General features: G+C 46.1%; 1 protein-coding gene across 3 annotated transcripts in view; it reads right to left on the bottom strand.

The window, feature by feature from the left end:
- The window catches only part of EIPR1 (EARP complex and GARP complex interacting protein 1), a 192774-nt gene that overhangs the window by 71776 nt on the left and 105623 nt on the right, over window positions 1-15375 (bottom strand). For all 3 annotated transcript variants that reach the window (XM_054476590.2, XM_054476591.2, XM_063649006.1), the window contains one exon: window positions 11598-11754. In XM_054476590.2, coding sequence (XP_054332565.1) covers window positions 11598-11754 — 157 coding nt within the window. The remainder of the gene's footprint in view (window positions 1-11597; window positions 11755-15375) is intronic.

Below are 15375 nucleotides of genomic sequence, written 5' to 3'. Positions count from 1 at the left end.
GCGCCCAGCAGTTTGAGACTAGCCTGGGCAATGTAGGGAGACTTCATCTCTGCCTAAAATTTAGAAATTAAGACCTCATCTCTACATAAAATTTAAAAATTAGCCAGGCATGGTGGTACACGCCTGTGGTCCCAGCTTTGCAGGAGGTTGAGATGGGAGGATCACGTGAGCCTGGAAGGCTGAGGCTGTAGTTGAGCCGTAATCACACCACTGTACTCCAGCCTGGGTGACAGAGCAGACCCTGTCTCAAAAAAAGAACCTAATAAATCTTCAGTGGCAATACGGCCATAATCATGGACAATTCCCTACTCTCATTAACAGCAGAATCATATCATAGGGTCTCTGAGACTTTCGAGCACATTTTCTTACTACTTATCCTCAAACACAACATTTACAAAATGGGAAGGAGAGCTATCAGTTCACTCCTCTTTGTAACATTTAACCTGAGCCAATTTCCACTGTTCTGTCATACTAAACTAAAATGAGGAAAAATGAAGAGAGCTGAAGCCAAATCCTGCTTTTTGAACAAAATGCCTCCAGTGCCTGGGGGAGCCACACACACTGCTTTCCTTCCCCCCGCCTCCATACCGCCTTCTGTGCCCTTTTCTTTTCTTCTGATAATAATCTTAACACGTACACTCCGCTTTCCCAGGTAATGCTAAACGCTCTCAGCCTGTCTGGCATTTCACTGTGATATTTACCTCCATCTACACTGAGGGGGTTGTCTTCCCCCAGAAACTGGCTCAGGTGGCAGACAGAGATCAGCTGGCCACCATGCAGGTGACAGGCACTTGGGTGTGTCAGAGAAACACACAGCGTGTGGAGTGCAGCCTTGCTCAGCTCCAGCCCACAGGACTCCTCCCGGTGGCCTCCTCCCTGCCGGGGTGGTAGCCATATGGGAGGGAGAGAGGAAGGGAGGGAGGAAGGGAGGGAGAAAGGGAGAAATGGAGGGAGGGAGGCAGGGAGGGAGGGAGGGAGAGAGGGAGGGAAGGAGGAAAGGAGGAAGGGAGGAAGGGAGGAAGGGAGGAAGGGAGGAAGAGAGGGGGACAGGGAGAGAGGGAGGGAAGGAGGGAGACAGGGAGAGAGGGAGGGAGGGAGGGAGGGAGGGAGGGAGAGAGGGAGGGCAGGAGGGAGAGAAGGAGGGAAGGAGGGAGGGAAGGAGGGAGAGAGGTAGGGAGGGAGGGAGGGAGACAGAGAGGGAGGGAGGGACAGAGGGAGGGAGGGAGAGAGGGGAGAGAGGGAGAGAGGGAGAGAGGGAGGGAGAGAGGGAGAGAGGGAGGGAGGGAGAGAGGGAGGGAGGGAGAGAGGGAGGGAGCGAGAGAGGGAGGGAGCGAGAGAGGGAGGGAGCGAGAGAGGGAGGGAGCGAGAGAGGGAGGGAGCGAGAGAGGGAGGGAGCGAGAGAAGGAGGGAGGGAACTGCAGCTGTCATTCACTTCACTCCCATCCCTCAAAAGCTTCTTATTATGGATTCTAGTAATTTTGCCTTTAAAGGAGATTTTCATCATCCAAGAAACAAGGCGATTTCTAGGACGACCCTTGATATACCACTTGGGAAACGGAGCACAACAAGAATGCACCGAGGTTTCCATTATTTTGACGTTGCTTCCACTAGCCGGCAGGGAGCATTAATCTACAGTGAAGGTGCATAACTCTTGAACAGCTGGAGAGCCTCTTTATCATCAAAGGGAGATGGAAAACCATAAAATTACCCTGTTGTGGCTAATCAGCCATCGAACCAATGGTGATGATGATGCATTGTGGAGACACCACATCCCAACTTCACAGCAAGCCGACACAAGAGAACAGTACTTGCAGAAGATAATTACCTCCTTCCTGCTCTTACCTGCAGAGTTCCAGGAAACCTCCCCTTTATCAGGGCTCCGAAAGGCACTGGTGTAAACATGAGCTGGGTAGGTGTAAAGTGCTGGGAAGCATTAGAGGATGTGGTGGGTCCACAGTCAATTGCTCATTATTCACTATCAATATGTACACTCTATATGTTGATGAGATGCATTTAGCTATCAGTTTAATCATTGACTCAGGGAGAAACCTAATCCTTTAATAGAAGAATAACCATACACAATATTTTTAAAAGGTGTCCTAAAGAAACCTTTCTTATCTACTCTTGGAAAGTAAAAATGTATTATCAATTATAAGGGTGACACTGGTATTCATCTCATTTAGCCTCAATTTCTGTAACAGTCAAAGGATAGAATTTTATTAATCCTTCTTATTTATCTATAGCCCATCTTTTCCAGAAAGAATTTAAGGCAGCGACATAGTTGAGATGTTTGTCCCCTCCACATGTCATGTTGCAATGTGATCTCCAACGTTGGAGGTGGGGCCTGCTGGGAGGTATTTGGGCATGGGGGTGGATCCCTCATGAATAGCCTAGCAGCATCCTCTTGGTGGTGAGTGAGTTCTCGCTCAGTTAGTTCATACACAATCTGGATGTTTAAAAGAGTCTGGGGGTCGGGCGTGGTATTTCACGCCTATAATCCCAGAACTTTGGAAGGCCGAGGTAGGTGGATCACCTGAGATCAGGAGTTCAAGACCAGCCTGACCAACATGGTGAAACCCCATCTCTACTAAAAACACAAACTAGCTGGGCGTGGGCTGGGTGTGGTGACGCACATCTGTAATCCTAGCACTTTGGGAGGCCAAAGCGGGTGGATCACCTGAGGTCAGGAGTTCGAGACCAGCCTGGCCAACATGGCGAAACCCTGTCTCTACTAAAAGTACAAAAATTAGCCAGGCATGGTGGCGGGTGCCTGTAATCCCAGCTACCCAGGAGGCTGAGGCAGGACAATCACTGGAACCCTGGTGGAAGAGGCTGCAGTGAGCCGAGTCTGCACCACTGCACTCCAGCCTGGGTGACAGACCAAGACTCCGTCTCAAAAAAGAAAAACAAAAAAACAAAAAAACTAGCCGGGCGTGGTGGTGGGCACCTGTAATCCCAGCTACTCAGGGGGCTGAGGCAGGAGAATCACTTATACTGGAAGGTGGAGGCAGAGGTTGCAGTGAGCCAAGATGGCACCATGGCACTCCAGACTGGGTGACGAAGTGAGACTGTCTAAAAAAAAGAAAAAACTGAATTAAATTAAAAATAAAGAGTCTGGGACTTCCCCATTCTCTCTCTTGCTCCGATTCTCACCATGTGATGCACTGTGCCTTCTTCACCTTCCACCATGATTGTAAGTTTCCTAAAGAATCACCAGCAGCAGATGCTGCTGCCATGCTTCCTGTCCAGCCCGTGGAACTGTTAGCCAAATAAACCTCTATTTTTATAAATTACTCAGTCTCATGTATTTCCTTATAGCAATACAAAAATGGACCAACACATTAAATAGCTACTGAGGAGGGGAGCATTGCTACGAAGATGCTTGAAAATGTGGAAGCAGCTTTGAGACTGGGTAACGAGCAGAAGTTGAAGGAATTTGGAGGGCTCAGAAAAAGAAAGGAAGATGAGAAAAAGTTTGGAATTTCTTAGAGACTTATTAAGTGATTGTAGCCAAAATGCTCATAGAAATATGGACAGTGAAGGCCTGATGAGGTCTCAGATGGAAATGAGGAAGCTATTTGAAACTGGAGCAAAGGTCACCCTTGTTAATGCCTTAGCAAAGACCTTGGCTGCATTGTGTCCATTCCCTGGGAATCTGTGGAAGTCTGAACTTAAAAGAAATGACCTAGAGTATCTGGCAGAAGATATTTCTTGAAGCAATGTATTCAAGAGGTAGCCTGGCTGCTTCTAACAGCCTACAATCAGATACAGGAGCAAATAAATGACTTAAAGTTGGTATTTATGTTTAGAAGGGAAACAAAGCATAAATGTTTGGAAAAGTCACAACCTGGCCATGTAGAAAAGAAGCAAAGAGGATTTTCAGGGGAAGAATCCAAGAGGGCTGTGGAGCAACCACTTACTAGAGAGATTTGCATGACTAAAAGGAACCAAGCACTAATAGTCAAGACAATGGGAAAAAGGCCTTGAAGGCATCTCAGGCATTTTGGGAGGGGGAAAGCCCCTCCCATCCAAGGTCCAAAGGCCCAGGAGGAAAGAATGGTTTCCAAGGCCAGGCCCAGGGCCCCACTTCCTTGTGCAGCCTCAGGACACTGCTCCCTGCATCTAGCTCCAGTCATGGCTCAAAGGGGCCACAGGTACAGTTCCAGCGGGTGCAAGCTATATGCCCTGGCAACTTCCACATGGTGCTAAGTCTGTGGGTACACAGAATGCAGGAGTGAAAGAAGCTTGGCAGCTTCCCCTAGATTTCATGGGATACATGGGAAAGCCTGGGTGCCCAGGCAGAAGACTGCCACAGGGGTGGAGCCACTGCAGAGAGACTGTACCAGGGTAATGCTTAGGGGAAATGTGAGGTTGAAGCCCCCACAGAGTCCCCATTAGGACACTGCCTAGTGGAGCTGTAGGAAGGAACCTGCTGCCCTCCAGGCCCAAGAATGGTAGAGCCAGAGGCAGCTTGCATCCTGAGCCTGGAAAAGCCAAAAGCACTCAACTCCAACCTATGCAGGCAGCCATGGGGACAGCTGGCCAGGGTTTTGGGAGCCCAATCCTCACACCAGTGTGCCCTGGACATAGGACATGGAGTCAGTGTTGGAGCTTTAATATTTAATGCCTTTCCTGCCAGGTTTCAGACGTGCATGGGGCCCGCTGCCCCTTTGTTTTGGCTGATTTCTTCCTTTTGGAATGAAAATGTTTACCTAATGCCTGCACCCCCATTGTAATTTGAAAGTAAATAACTTGGTTTTCATTTTACAGCCCATACCTTGAGTCTCAAATGAGACTTTGGATTTTTGAGTTGGGGTGGAACAAGTTAAGACCTTGGGGGACTACTGGAAAGGGATGATTGAATTTTGCGATGTGAGAAGGACATGAGCTCTTTGAGGGCAGAGGCAGAATGATATGGTTTGAATGTTAGTCCCCTCCAAATCTCATGTGGAAATGTGATCCCAATGTTGGAGGCATGGCCTAGTGGGAGGTACTGGATCACAGGGGTGGATCCCTCCTGAAAGGCTTAGCACCCGTCCCTTGGTGATGACTGAGTCTTCTCGCTGTTAGTTCCCACAAGATTTGCTTGTTTAAAAGAGTCTGGCAACTGCTTCTCTCTCCTAACATGTGACATCCTGGCTCCCCCTTCACCTTCCACAATGGTTGTAAGTTTCCTAAAGCCTCACCAAGAGCAGATGCTGGTACCATGCTTATATAGCCTGCAGAACCCTAAGCCAAATAAACCTCTTTTTTTTTTTTTTTAATAAATTACCCAGTCTCAGTATTCCTTTATAGTAATGCAAACAGACCAACAGAGGCAGCTAACACACATAAAATAAAATATAACAGTGTGAGATATACTGAAAAATAGTTAAAACATCACACCAGATGGGCATAATTTGATAAAAGCACCCCCAAGGGAGTGTTCAGTCCAGTTCCACCCAGGCAGCCAGCGGTCTGCTGAACTGACTTCATCCACAGAGGGAACTCATCTGAATGATTTCCAAAGTCCTTTTCAGCGAGAAGACTGTGGCCGTGCCCTCTGTAAGTTCCTACTCCTGAGGCAGCCTGCCTTGGCTGGAGTAGCAGGGGCGTCAGCCACTGTGAGGCTAAAGGGAGGGTGGGAAGAGGGTCTGTAATTTATTTTTGATTCATTAAAAACAAACTTATGTGGCACTGAGCAAGAGTCAATAAATGTAGACTCTACATCTAATAAACAAATAAATAAATGTCCTCTACATCTAATAAAGGTAGAACCGGAAAGAATCAGAGGCCCCACAACCACCCCTACTCCACACACAAGGGAACAAGGCCTCAACAGAAATGACTTGCCCAAAGTTAGAACGCTACAAATAACTACCTGCAAATCTGAAACGAGAGCCCTCCACCCTAGGTCTGCTACCTGGAAGTCCACCATCTCTCCCACAAGTCACTACAGCTGATGAAGAAGCAAACCAGAGGTAGAGAGGGGAAAGCAGGTTAGAAAAGAAGGGCATTTGGTTATTTTCCAAATGCATAATTCCCATATACAGCATACTTTATTGATGTTTATCAACCAAAAGGACCAGCTAGAAATACTGAAACATCCTCAATGCTTACTCTCATGAAGATACATTCACATTCCTAGGAACAGAAACAACTTCATAATCGCACTGTAATGAACACAAATGGCTCCTTCCGTTCATTCAGCAGGGAGGTGATCCCAGTGTTTCTGGAGTTCTGGGGCGAGACCTCCTGGCTATGAATCCTGAATATTCCCTCTGTAGGAGTGAGTAATTCCAGATACCTTTACCTTAATCTCTCGGGGCCATGGGAAAGAACAGTCCCTACTTTACAGAATTTGCACGAGTGAGGTAATGCATGCAAAGCCCTAGCAAAGGGGCCTGGTTCATAGAACGGTTCGATACGATATGGTTGTTGCAAAGCATTCATTTTCTCACTCAAATACGCGGAGTGTCTGCCCTGTGCTGTCCTTGGTGCTGAGAACACAGCCTCGGACCTGACAAAAGTCAGCAGCTTCTGCAGAAGCTCAGCATCCACAGAGAACACCATACGTGAGTGAGAACAGAGACGGGAGTACTGAGCAGTGGCAACTCCTATGAAGAAAAAGATAAAATTGGGCAAAATGGGCCGCGTGCAACGGCTCACACCTGTAATTCCAGCACTTCGGGAGGCTGAGGTGGGCAGATCACTTGAGGTCAGGAATTCGAGATCAGCCTGGCCAATGTGGTGAAACTCCGTCTCTACTAAAAATATAAAAATTAGCTGGGCGTGGTAGTGGGTGCCTGTAATCCCAGCTACTCGGGAGGCTGAGGCAGGAGAATTGCTTGAACCCAGGAGACAGAGGTTGCAGTGAGCTGAGATCATGCCACTGCACTCCAGCCTGGGTGACAGCAGTACATTCTGTCTCAAAAAAACAACAACAACAACAAAAATTAGGCAAAATGATAAGAAATCACGGGGTTGGGTGGAGCATGGTGACTTGAGAGGGAAGGGTTAACCAGGCGAGGCTGAGACAGGAGCATCTAAGTGGTGCTGGTGATGGGGCAGCTCCTCTAAGCCCAGCCCAGGGGCTCCATCCCTGCCGGGCAGAGCTGCAGAGCACCAGGGCTGGCGGGGACCTGAGGGGCCCTTACTGGAACTCCGGCACTGCCTTGTTTTTAGGATCTTCCTTAGCAAATATAGTAAGGGACACATTTCCACTGTAAACCAGAAATAAAAAATTCTAGGAACCCCACCCATCTGAATGGACTTCCTCCCCAGCCAGGGCTCTTTTAAAATTTAACCCGAAAGACTGTTTCAGGCCATGATGGGAAGTGGGGATCGGATGTGCCTCATTCTACCTCTCCAGCATCAACATCGACACAGGCTTCAAGTCTGATAGGAAACATTTTATAGCCTATTCTCTCGGAAGCTGCTACCTGAAGGTTCCTCTGCAAATAAGAACTTGAGTCTCCACAGTCCTTTTTCTTAACCCAGACATCCCTTTCAATTGATCTCAGGTCTTTAGACAAATTCAACCAATTGTTAACCAGAAAATGTTTAAATTTACCTACAGTCTGGAAGCCTCCCGCTTCGAGTTGTCCCCCCTTTCTGGACCAAACCCATGTATTTCTTAAATGTATTTGATTGATGTCTCATGCCTCCCTAAAATGTATAAAACCAAGCTGCACCCCGACCACCTTGGGCACATGTTCCCAGGACCTCCTGAGGGTTGTGTCACGGGCCACAGTCACTCATACTCGGCTCAGAATAAATCTCTTCAAATATTTTACAGAATTGGACTCTTGGTGGACACCATGTAGACGCCCTGCCACACAACCATCAGCTGAGCAACCTCATCTCCGTTTCAGGGAAGAAGGTTTGAGCTACGGAAATGAGTGACTTCCTAAAGACCCTATTGCTCCCGAGGAGCGGGTGAGGACGAGAAACCAGACTCAGTACTTCCCGGCCAGTTTCTGTCTGCTTCCATAGGCTGCCTGGCTCTGGAGCATGTCTGATTAGTGTTCCAGGAGGCACACCGGGTCACAAGGCTCTATAAGTTCCTTCCTTACCTTCACTGTTCCCACTAGCAGGAGCTAAAGGTGACTGGTGAGGTGCTCTGTTCAGCCTCTGTTGGAGGGCTAAAACAGACACAGGAGGGGTGACTGAAATTAGGACATCAGATTGCTCCAGACAGGCAAAAGCTGAAATGGCCAGGAGGACAGGAGCCCCTAACACCATTCCCTGGGGTATGGGGCACACCTCTAGTCTGCAGGGCGCACCCATGGCAGGCGTGATGGCGGCTGGAGTGGTAGCGACGTAAGTGTGGGGAACCGTGTGGCATTCTCGGGCACTCCCGGGTGGCCTGAAGCTTTGTGCAGTAAACGTCTCCTGGAGCTTTTCTTGGTGCCAATTACATGCCAAAAGGAGGCAAACAAAACCACCACCAAGCACCTGGAGCCTGACCCCAAAGGGCAGCCTTCACCGGTGCTGTATTCACCAGACCGACGTTCCCCCAAATCAAATTCCCTATCTAATCATAACACTTTCACACCATGGAAGACACTTAAAAGAACATGCATGATGACACCAAGGGCTGGGGAGGACGCAGAGAGGAGGGGCCCTCACGCTGTCTCATGGCATCACATGTGCAGCGGCTCTGTACAAAACTAACTGAGCCGAGAGAAATAAAACTTCCTGTTCATACAAAAGCCTGTTCGTCAGTATTTACCACAACTACAGTCATAATCGCCAAAAACAAGGAAAAACCCAGATGAGCGTCAATAGGTAAGTGCTTAACAAACCGTGGTGCGTCATGCCATGGAATATCCCGCGACAGCAAAAAGGAACCGGCCACTGACTGGCACACATGGTGGCTGGAACCCAAACTTGAAAATGAAGCAGCAACTCAACCTCCAGGGAATCAAGCTGAGTAAAGAACATCAGTTATCAAAGGTTACACTGTGTGTGACTCCATTTATAGAACCTTCTCCAAATAACAATATAGAGACAGAGTACAGATTCAGGGTGGCCAGGGGCTAAGGCCTTGGAGGCAGAAGGGAGGTGGCTGTGGCTATAAATATAAGGTAGCACAAAGGACCCAGGGTTGGAGTTGTTCTGTGTCTTGACTCTGGTGGTGGCTACACGAACCCACACACACAATAAATGGCACAGAAGTCAATGTACACACACAAATGCATATAAACAGGTGGAATCTGTGTAAGTTCAGTGGGCTGTATCAATGCCAGTTTCCTGTTTGTGATACAGTACCATAGTTATGCAATGTTACTATTGGGGAAAACTGGCTGAAGGATACACAGGATCTCTCTGTTATTCCTATAACTACATGTGAATTTACAACCTCAAAATAAAAAGCTTAAGAGAAAAAAGAATATGCAATAATATATTGGATAACAAAATGGAATTCAAGCAATACTTTGAACAATAGAGGCAAAATCAGAGCAAATGGCATTCCAAGGTAGATCTGAGGATAGTTGAATTTGCCTGTTTAATATCAACAATTTCTTTTTTTTTTTTTAGACGGAGTCTCACTCTCTCACCCAGGCTGGAGTGCAGTAGCCTGATCTCAGCTCACTGCAACCTCCGCCTCCCAGATTCAAGTGATTCTTCTGCCTCAGCTGCCCAAATAGCTGGGACTACAGGCACGTGCCACCACACCTGGCTAATTTTTGTATTTTTAGCAGAGATGAGGTTTCGCCATGTTGGCCAAGCTGGTCTCGAACTCCTGACCTCAGGTGATCCACCCACCTTGGCCTCCCAAAGTGCTGGGATTACAGGTGTGAGCCACTGCACCCCGTCTTCAACAACTATTTTCATAAGTCTATGTACGTATGATGCAATTTAACATTACAATCTAATAATCAGTTCCCCACGACACACACCCACATGGCCTGTCTTTGCGTACAGTGTATGGGATAATGCCTGCACAAGGTGGGAAGTTGAGAAGCAGTCTGACAGCTCCTTGTCCCCAGGCAGGGCCAAGGTCCCTTTTCTGAGCTCACCTGTCTCTGCACATCCCAGCAGGACTGCCATCCCCGTACACATGCTCACCTCCCTAACACGACCGCTGACCCGCACAGAGTCTCACTCGTCTGCTCCCTGGTGCCGGTGTCTCCTGCAACGTGTACACACATTAACACATACACATGTGCACACGTACATGTGTGCACAGACACAAGCACAAACGTGTGCACATGTGCATGTGCGCATCACACACATGCGCACAAATGTCTATTTGCTGGGGATGTGACGATCATTTGAAATGTGGAACTCGTAACAGTGCTGTGTGGTTTGCACAGAGATCATGCATTCGGGCAGGGAGTGACAAGCAGTGGCAATCACTCCTGGGGACTTTGGGACTCTTCATCTGCCTCCCCTTACTATGCAAGACTGGCTGTGATTTTACTACTCAGAGCACCTGCTAAGAAGAAACATCCACCAACGTGGTAGAAGCACAGCAAGTATAAAAATAATTCCACCACAAACTGATACAGAGAGCAGCCGGAGCCACAGACTGCCTGACCCGCAGCACTGCTCTCCTCCATACCCAACGAGGGAAACCTGAGTTGGTCCTCAGTCCCCATTCCAAACACCATCTCGTAAGCGAATCCCTCTTCTATTCCTCTAATAACAATAAGTGCCTGCTCCCTCCGGGGCCACAGCGTACAGTTCGTAATGATTTCAGGGTACGCCATGGCTGGCCCAGCCACAGTTAGTTGTGTACACCCTGGGTCTCCCCGTGGAGATCATGACTCTCGGAGGCCGGGTCCTCTAACTTGTCACCTTGGTGTCCCTGGAGCCTGGTAGGGTTTGTGTAGCTAGCAGGTGTTTAATAAGTATTTGTTGTATTAAATTTATTTCATTGGTATAACTAAGTAGACAGAAGTCACTGTACAAATGATTTGTCTCTTGCAGACACGCATGCACATGTGTATGTGTTAATGCATTAAGTAAAACAATCACTATCGTTATTGTAAACACTCATAACAACAGTATGCCACCGCAATCTCCTTTAGAAAATACAGGGCCTTCAGAGAGCAGCTGTGACTGCTGTGGAGAGGTCCCTGGGAATGACCAGTGGGTGCACACAGCCAGGCCTCCAAGCTCATGAAGCAGCGACTGGTCAGGGAGCCACATGCCGGACGGGGGCGGGCTCGGGCACGCAGCCCCACGCGCACACCGCGCATTCATGCTTTGTCCACAGGAGGAAGGGATTGTAAGCCTGCAACCTGAAGTGGTAAATAATTGCCGTGCGAGTGTGAATAAACGCACACTGACCAAGCTGAAAAGCCACACAGCACTCAAGGGCAGGGCAGTGCCCGACCCTTTACACTCTGGCAGGTCCCCGCAGGCAACACTCCTCTTAGATGAAGAGGAGAAAGAGGGGATGCAGGCTCGCTGGCTACATTTCTGTCAATGCGGCTAATCTAGAAAACACAGGGACTAAAATTAAAAATCAAATTCTAGCAGCTTTTTGAAAGAAAGGAGCGTTTTCGAGGCATGGACAGTGGCTCCTGCAAAGGAATCTGCACACGCTCCTGCACCTGGCCAACCTGCAGGCTCGTTCTGGGCGCATGAAATATGCAAAATCCTACCAGGCCATGTTGCCATGGGCTGTGTTGTCAAGGTGACAGAGCAGCTCCAGGGTCTGCGCAGTGCTGGATGAATCATCAGGGGACTCGTGGCTGCCTGATTCCAATTCCTTCGGCATCCTCCACACGGCTGCACATGTCAGGACTTTGCTGTCTGAAGCTGAGCAACAGAGCATAATGGATAATGTCAACAGAGCACGGTGTGCCCCGCATTCTGCAGACAGCACACGCACATTCACACAAATCCACAAGCAGGGCACATCTGCTCTTTAAAATATTTACAATTGCAGGCAGCAAAGACGGAGCAGGGAGAAGCACAGCCTGAGTCGGCAGGCAGAACCCGGCACGGTTCATAATCAGCATCCTGTTCCCCGCTTTCTCTTTGTTTTAAAAACCATCATGCTGTTTCAAAAGAAAATTTAATTTCCTCAAAATCGATTTCCTTCCGTTCTTCTTCAATAGTTCTTCAAAAAAGGGAGCAAAATGGGGGACTAAAGATATAATCACCACGCACGCAGCTGGTGTCTAAGGTTGGCATTAAATGGGTTTTCTCTTCATAGCTGTATGAGATCACCTTAAATGACTATTAAGCACACTGAGCAATATTCCATTTGGAAATCCTGTCACTCATGTTATTCTGCCTCAGTTTACCTAAAGTGATGGTATCTGGGACCGGAAGGTAATGCCATTCAGAGGCCTCACATGCTGAGGCCTGGAGCCCTGGTGGGCAGCAGGTGGCAGCCCAGCTTGGTCATGTCACCATCAATACAGCCTCTTCTAGAAATGAGAGTCCCATCCTTACACAGTCCTGCTGGTGGCTGCTCGGTCTCCCTGAGTCTTGATACTCTTTATTTTTAAGATGCTCCAGGAAATCTAGAGTACCTAGAAAAGCCACTTTGTGGATAGAGACTCAACCTGCATTAGAAAGACTGGGGTCACTTGTTTTCAAGGAAGGTGCCTAGCTCTAGGTCTCTGACTCTCTAGAAAATTTCTCAATATGATAAATTTTTTAAAAATTAGATTTAACATTGAATTCTTGAACATAAATCCTTTCAGAATTTGCTTTCCATTTAGTTTTAAATTGAATATGTGCTAAACACTTCTCCCTTTTAAAGATGGCCTTTAATGAATAATCATAAGATAGCAAACAGGATTCAACATTAAATCATCAATTGATATCAAGTGAAGAATATAAAAATATTATATATTGTGTTAGAACATAAAAAAAAAACCCATGGGTAGTACAAGAAGAAAAGCAGTATGGCGTTACAAAATAACAATGACCTTGTGTTACAACCGAAAATGTATCACTTACTGGTGATGATGCTCCTGCGATCTCAATATCAACTAATCAACCGTCGAGAAATACAGCAACGAACTCAATGACAAAATATCTAGCTTTGTGAATATTATTAATACCATTGTTAACCATGATCGAATCATAAGAAGTTAAAAGATTAAGATTTCAACCAGGATTTTCTGATTCCAAATTCAGTGCCCATTTTATATACCATGTTGGGTCTAAAAGAACATGCAATTGTGGCTTAAAGAAAAAAAACTCCTTCGTCATATATTCATACAATGTTAACATTTCCAACTTTACAAAAATGGAGTGTACAGACAGTTCTGTCCACATGAGAATTTTATTTTATTTTATTTTATTTATTTGCTGAAATTTTCAGTTACACGGTCTTTCTGTAGAGCCCATGAGATTGGCAATGGCACTCCTGGACACACGAAAATAACCAAAGAGAAAGTTGGCAATTGGAGTAGGAAAGAAAAAATGAATGCCTAACCCACTAGCACACACTAACCCAACAGAGGTGTAGATTATCTTAATCTTTCTCCATGGCAGAAAAATACATGTCTAATCTTACAAGTGATAGAACTAATAATGGTGAGCACTAAATTGTGGCTGCACTTCAAAATGAATGAAATACACAAGATGACAAAGGCAGGGAATAGGAAAAACAGCTGTTCTGTGGAAGAAATGACTAACAGCAGACACTCCCTCCCAACATCCCCAACAAGTTCCTTCTTTGGAGAATTCTGTTCAGATGTAAAGAAAGTGACTTTCCTGTAAACGCCAGCTCACCAAACTCCTTAACTATATCCACGTTGCCCTCAATAAAGCAAAAGTGGTGCAGGTGAAATAAGATTTTCCACTCTCAGGTAAGCTACCTCCCTTCAAAGTCTACACCAGATATGACATTTAAGTGACCAGCTGGACAATGAAGTTTCCACATATCCGGTTCATCTAGCACTATTCACCTCCCTCCCCACAGTCCATCAACTTCATAGAGTACAGAAGGCAATGGAGGAAGCTCCAAGAAAATATAGACAAGAGAATCTAGACTCACTTCAACTTTTACTCCATTCTAAAACCTTTCTAATGTTGTAACAAAGAAGGGTTTTTGTTTCTATTTTCTTTTAAAAACATAAACCCACAAGGATAGAAGAGCAATGAAGTTTTGGAAGCTGGAAAGAAACAGACCCTTAGAAAGATGGTCACTTGATTTACTACAAAAAAAAACACTCTGAGTAGAGAAAGGATGGTCTTTTCAATAAACGATGCTGGACCAATTGTATATCTGTATGAAATAAAATAAACTTGTATTCTACCTCATAACATACTCAAAAACCAATTCCAGATAGACTGGTGATAAAGATGTAAAGATAAAATAATACAAATCTTTTCAAGAATACATAGTAGAATATCTTCTCGGCCTTGGGACAAGCAAAGATTCCTTAAATGGCAGGAAAAAAAAGCTGGATCATACAGAAAAAGACTAATAACATAGAATCTATTAACATTAAGAACTTCTATTCACCAAAAGACCCTATTAATTGGACTTCATCAAAATTTAAAACTTCTTTAAAATCAAAATGAAAAACTCTGCATTTAGAAAGACACTATTAAAGAAATGAAGCACTGGCTGGGCATGGTGGCTCACACCTGTAATCCCAGCACTTTGGGAGGCTGAGGCAGGCGGATCACGAGGTCAGGAGTTTGAGAGCAGCCTGGCCAACATGGTGAAACCCCGTCTCTACTAAAAATACAAAAATTAGCTGGGCATGGTGGTGGGTGCCTATAATCCCAGCTACTCGGGAGGCTGAAGCAAGAGAATTGCTTGAATCTGGGAGGTGGAGGTTGCAGTGAGCTAAGATTGTGCCACTGCACTACAGCCTGGGCAACAGAGCCAGACTCCATCTCAAAAAATGAAGGAAGGAAGGGAGGGAGGGAGGAAGGGAGGGAGGGAGGGAGGGAAGGAAAGAAGAAAAGAAAGAAAAGAAAGGAAAGGAAAGAAAGGAAGGAAAGGAAGAAAGAAAACAAAAGAAAAGAAAAGACAGACCAGGGGGAGATATTTATAATACATATATCTGACAAAGGGCCTGTATCCAGAATATATATAAAGACCTCCCACAGCTTAATAATGAAACAACCCAATTTTTTTAAATGTACCTTACACCAAATCAGACACTTCACAAAAGAAAACATATGAATGGTCAACAAGCACCAGAAAAGATGCTCAACATTATTAATAATTGCAAGGAGGCAAAGTGAAACCAAGTGAGAATCACCACACATCTTACTAGAGTGGTGAAATTTTCATTTAAAAAAGACCAACAATAGCAAGTATTGGCAAAGATGTACAGTAACTGGATCTCTCACAGATTGTTAAAAAAGAGTGTAAAACAGCACACACATTTTGGAAAACACTTTTGCAGTTGAACATTCACTTACCAGATGACCCAATAATTCCACTCCTGAAAGAAGCTG

This window comes from Pongo pygmaeus, chromosome 12 (genome assembly GCF_028885625.2).
Source record: "Pongo pygmaeus isolate AG05252 chromosome 12, NHGRI_mPonPyg2-v2.0_pri, whole genome shotgun sequence".
NCBI classification, from domain to species: Eukaryota; Metazoa; Chordata; class Mammalia; order Primates; family Hominidae; genus Pongo; species Pongo pygmaeus.
This window is presented reverse-complemented; position numbering and strand designations above follow the sequence as displayed.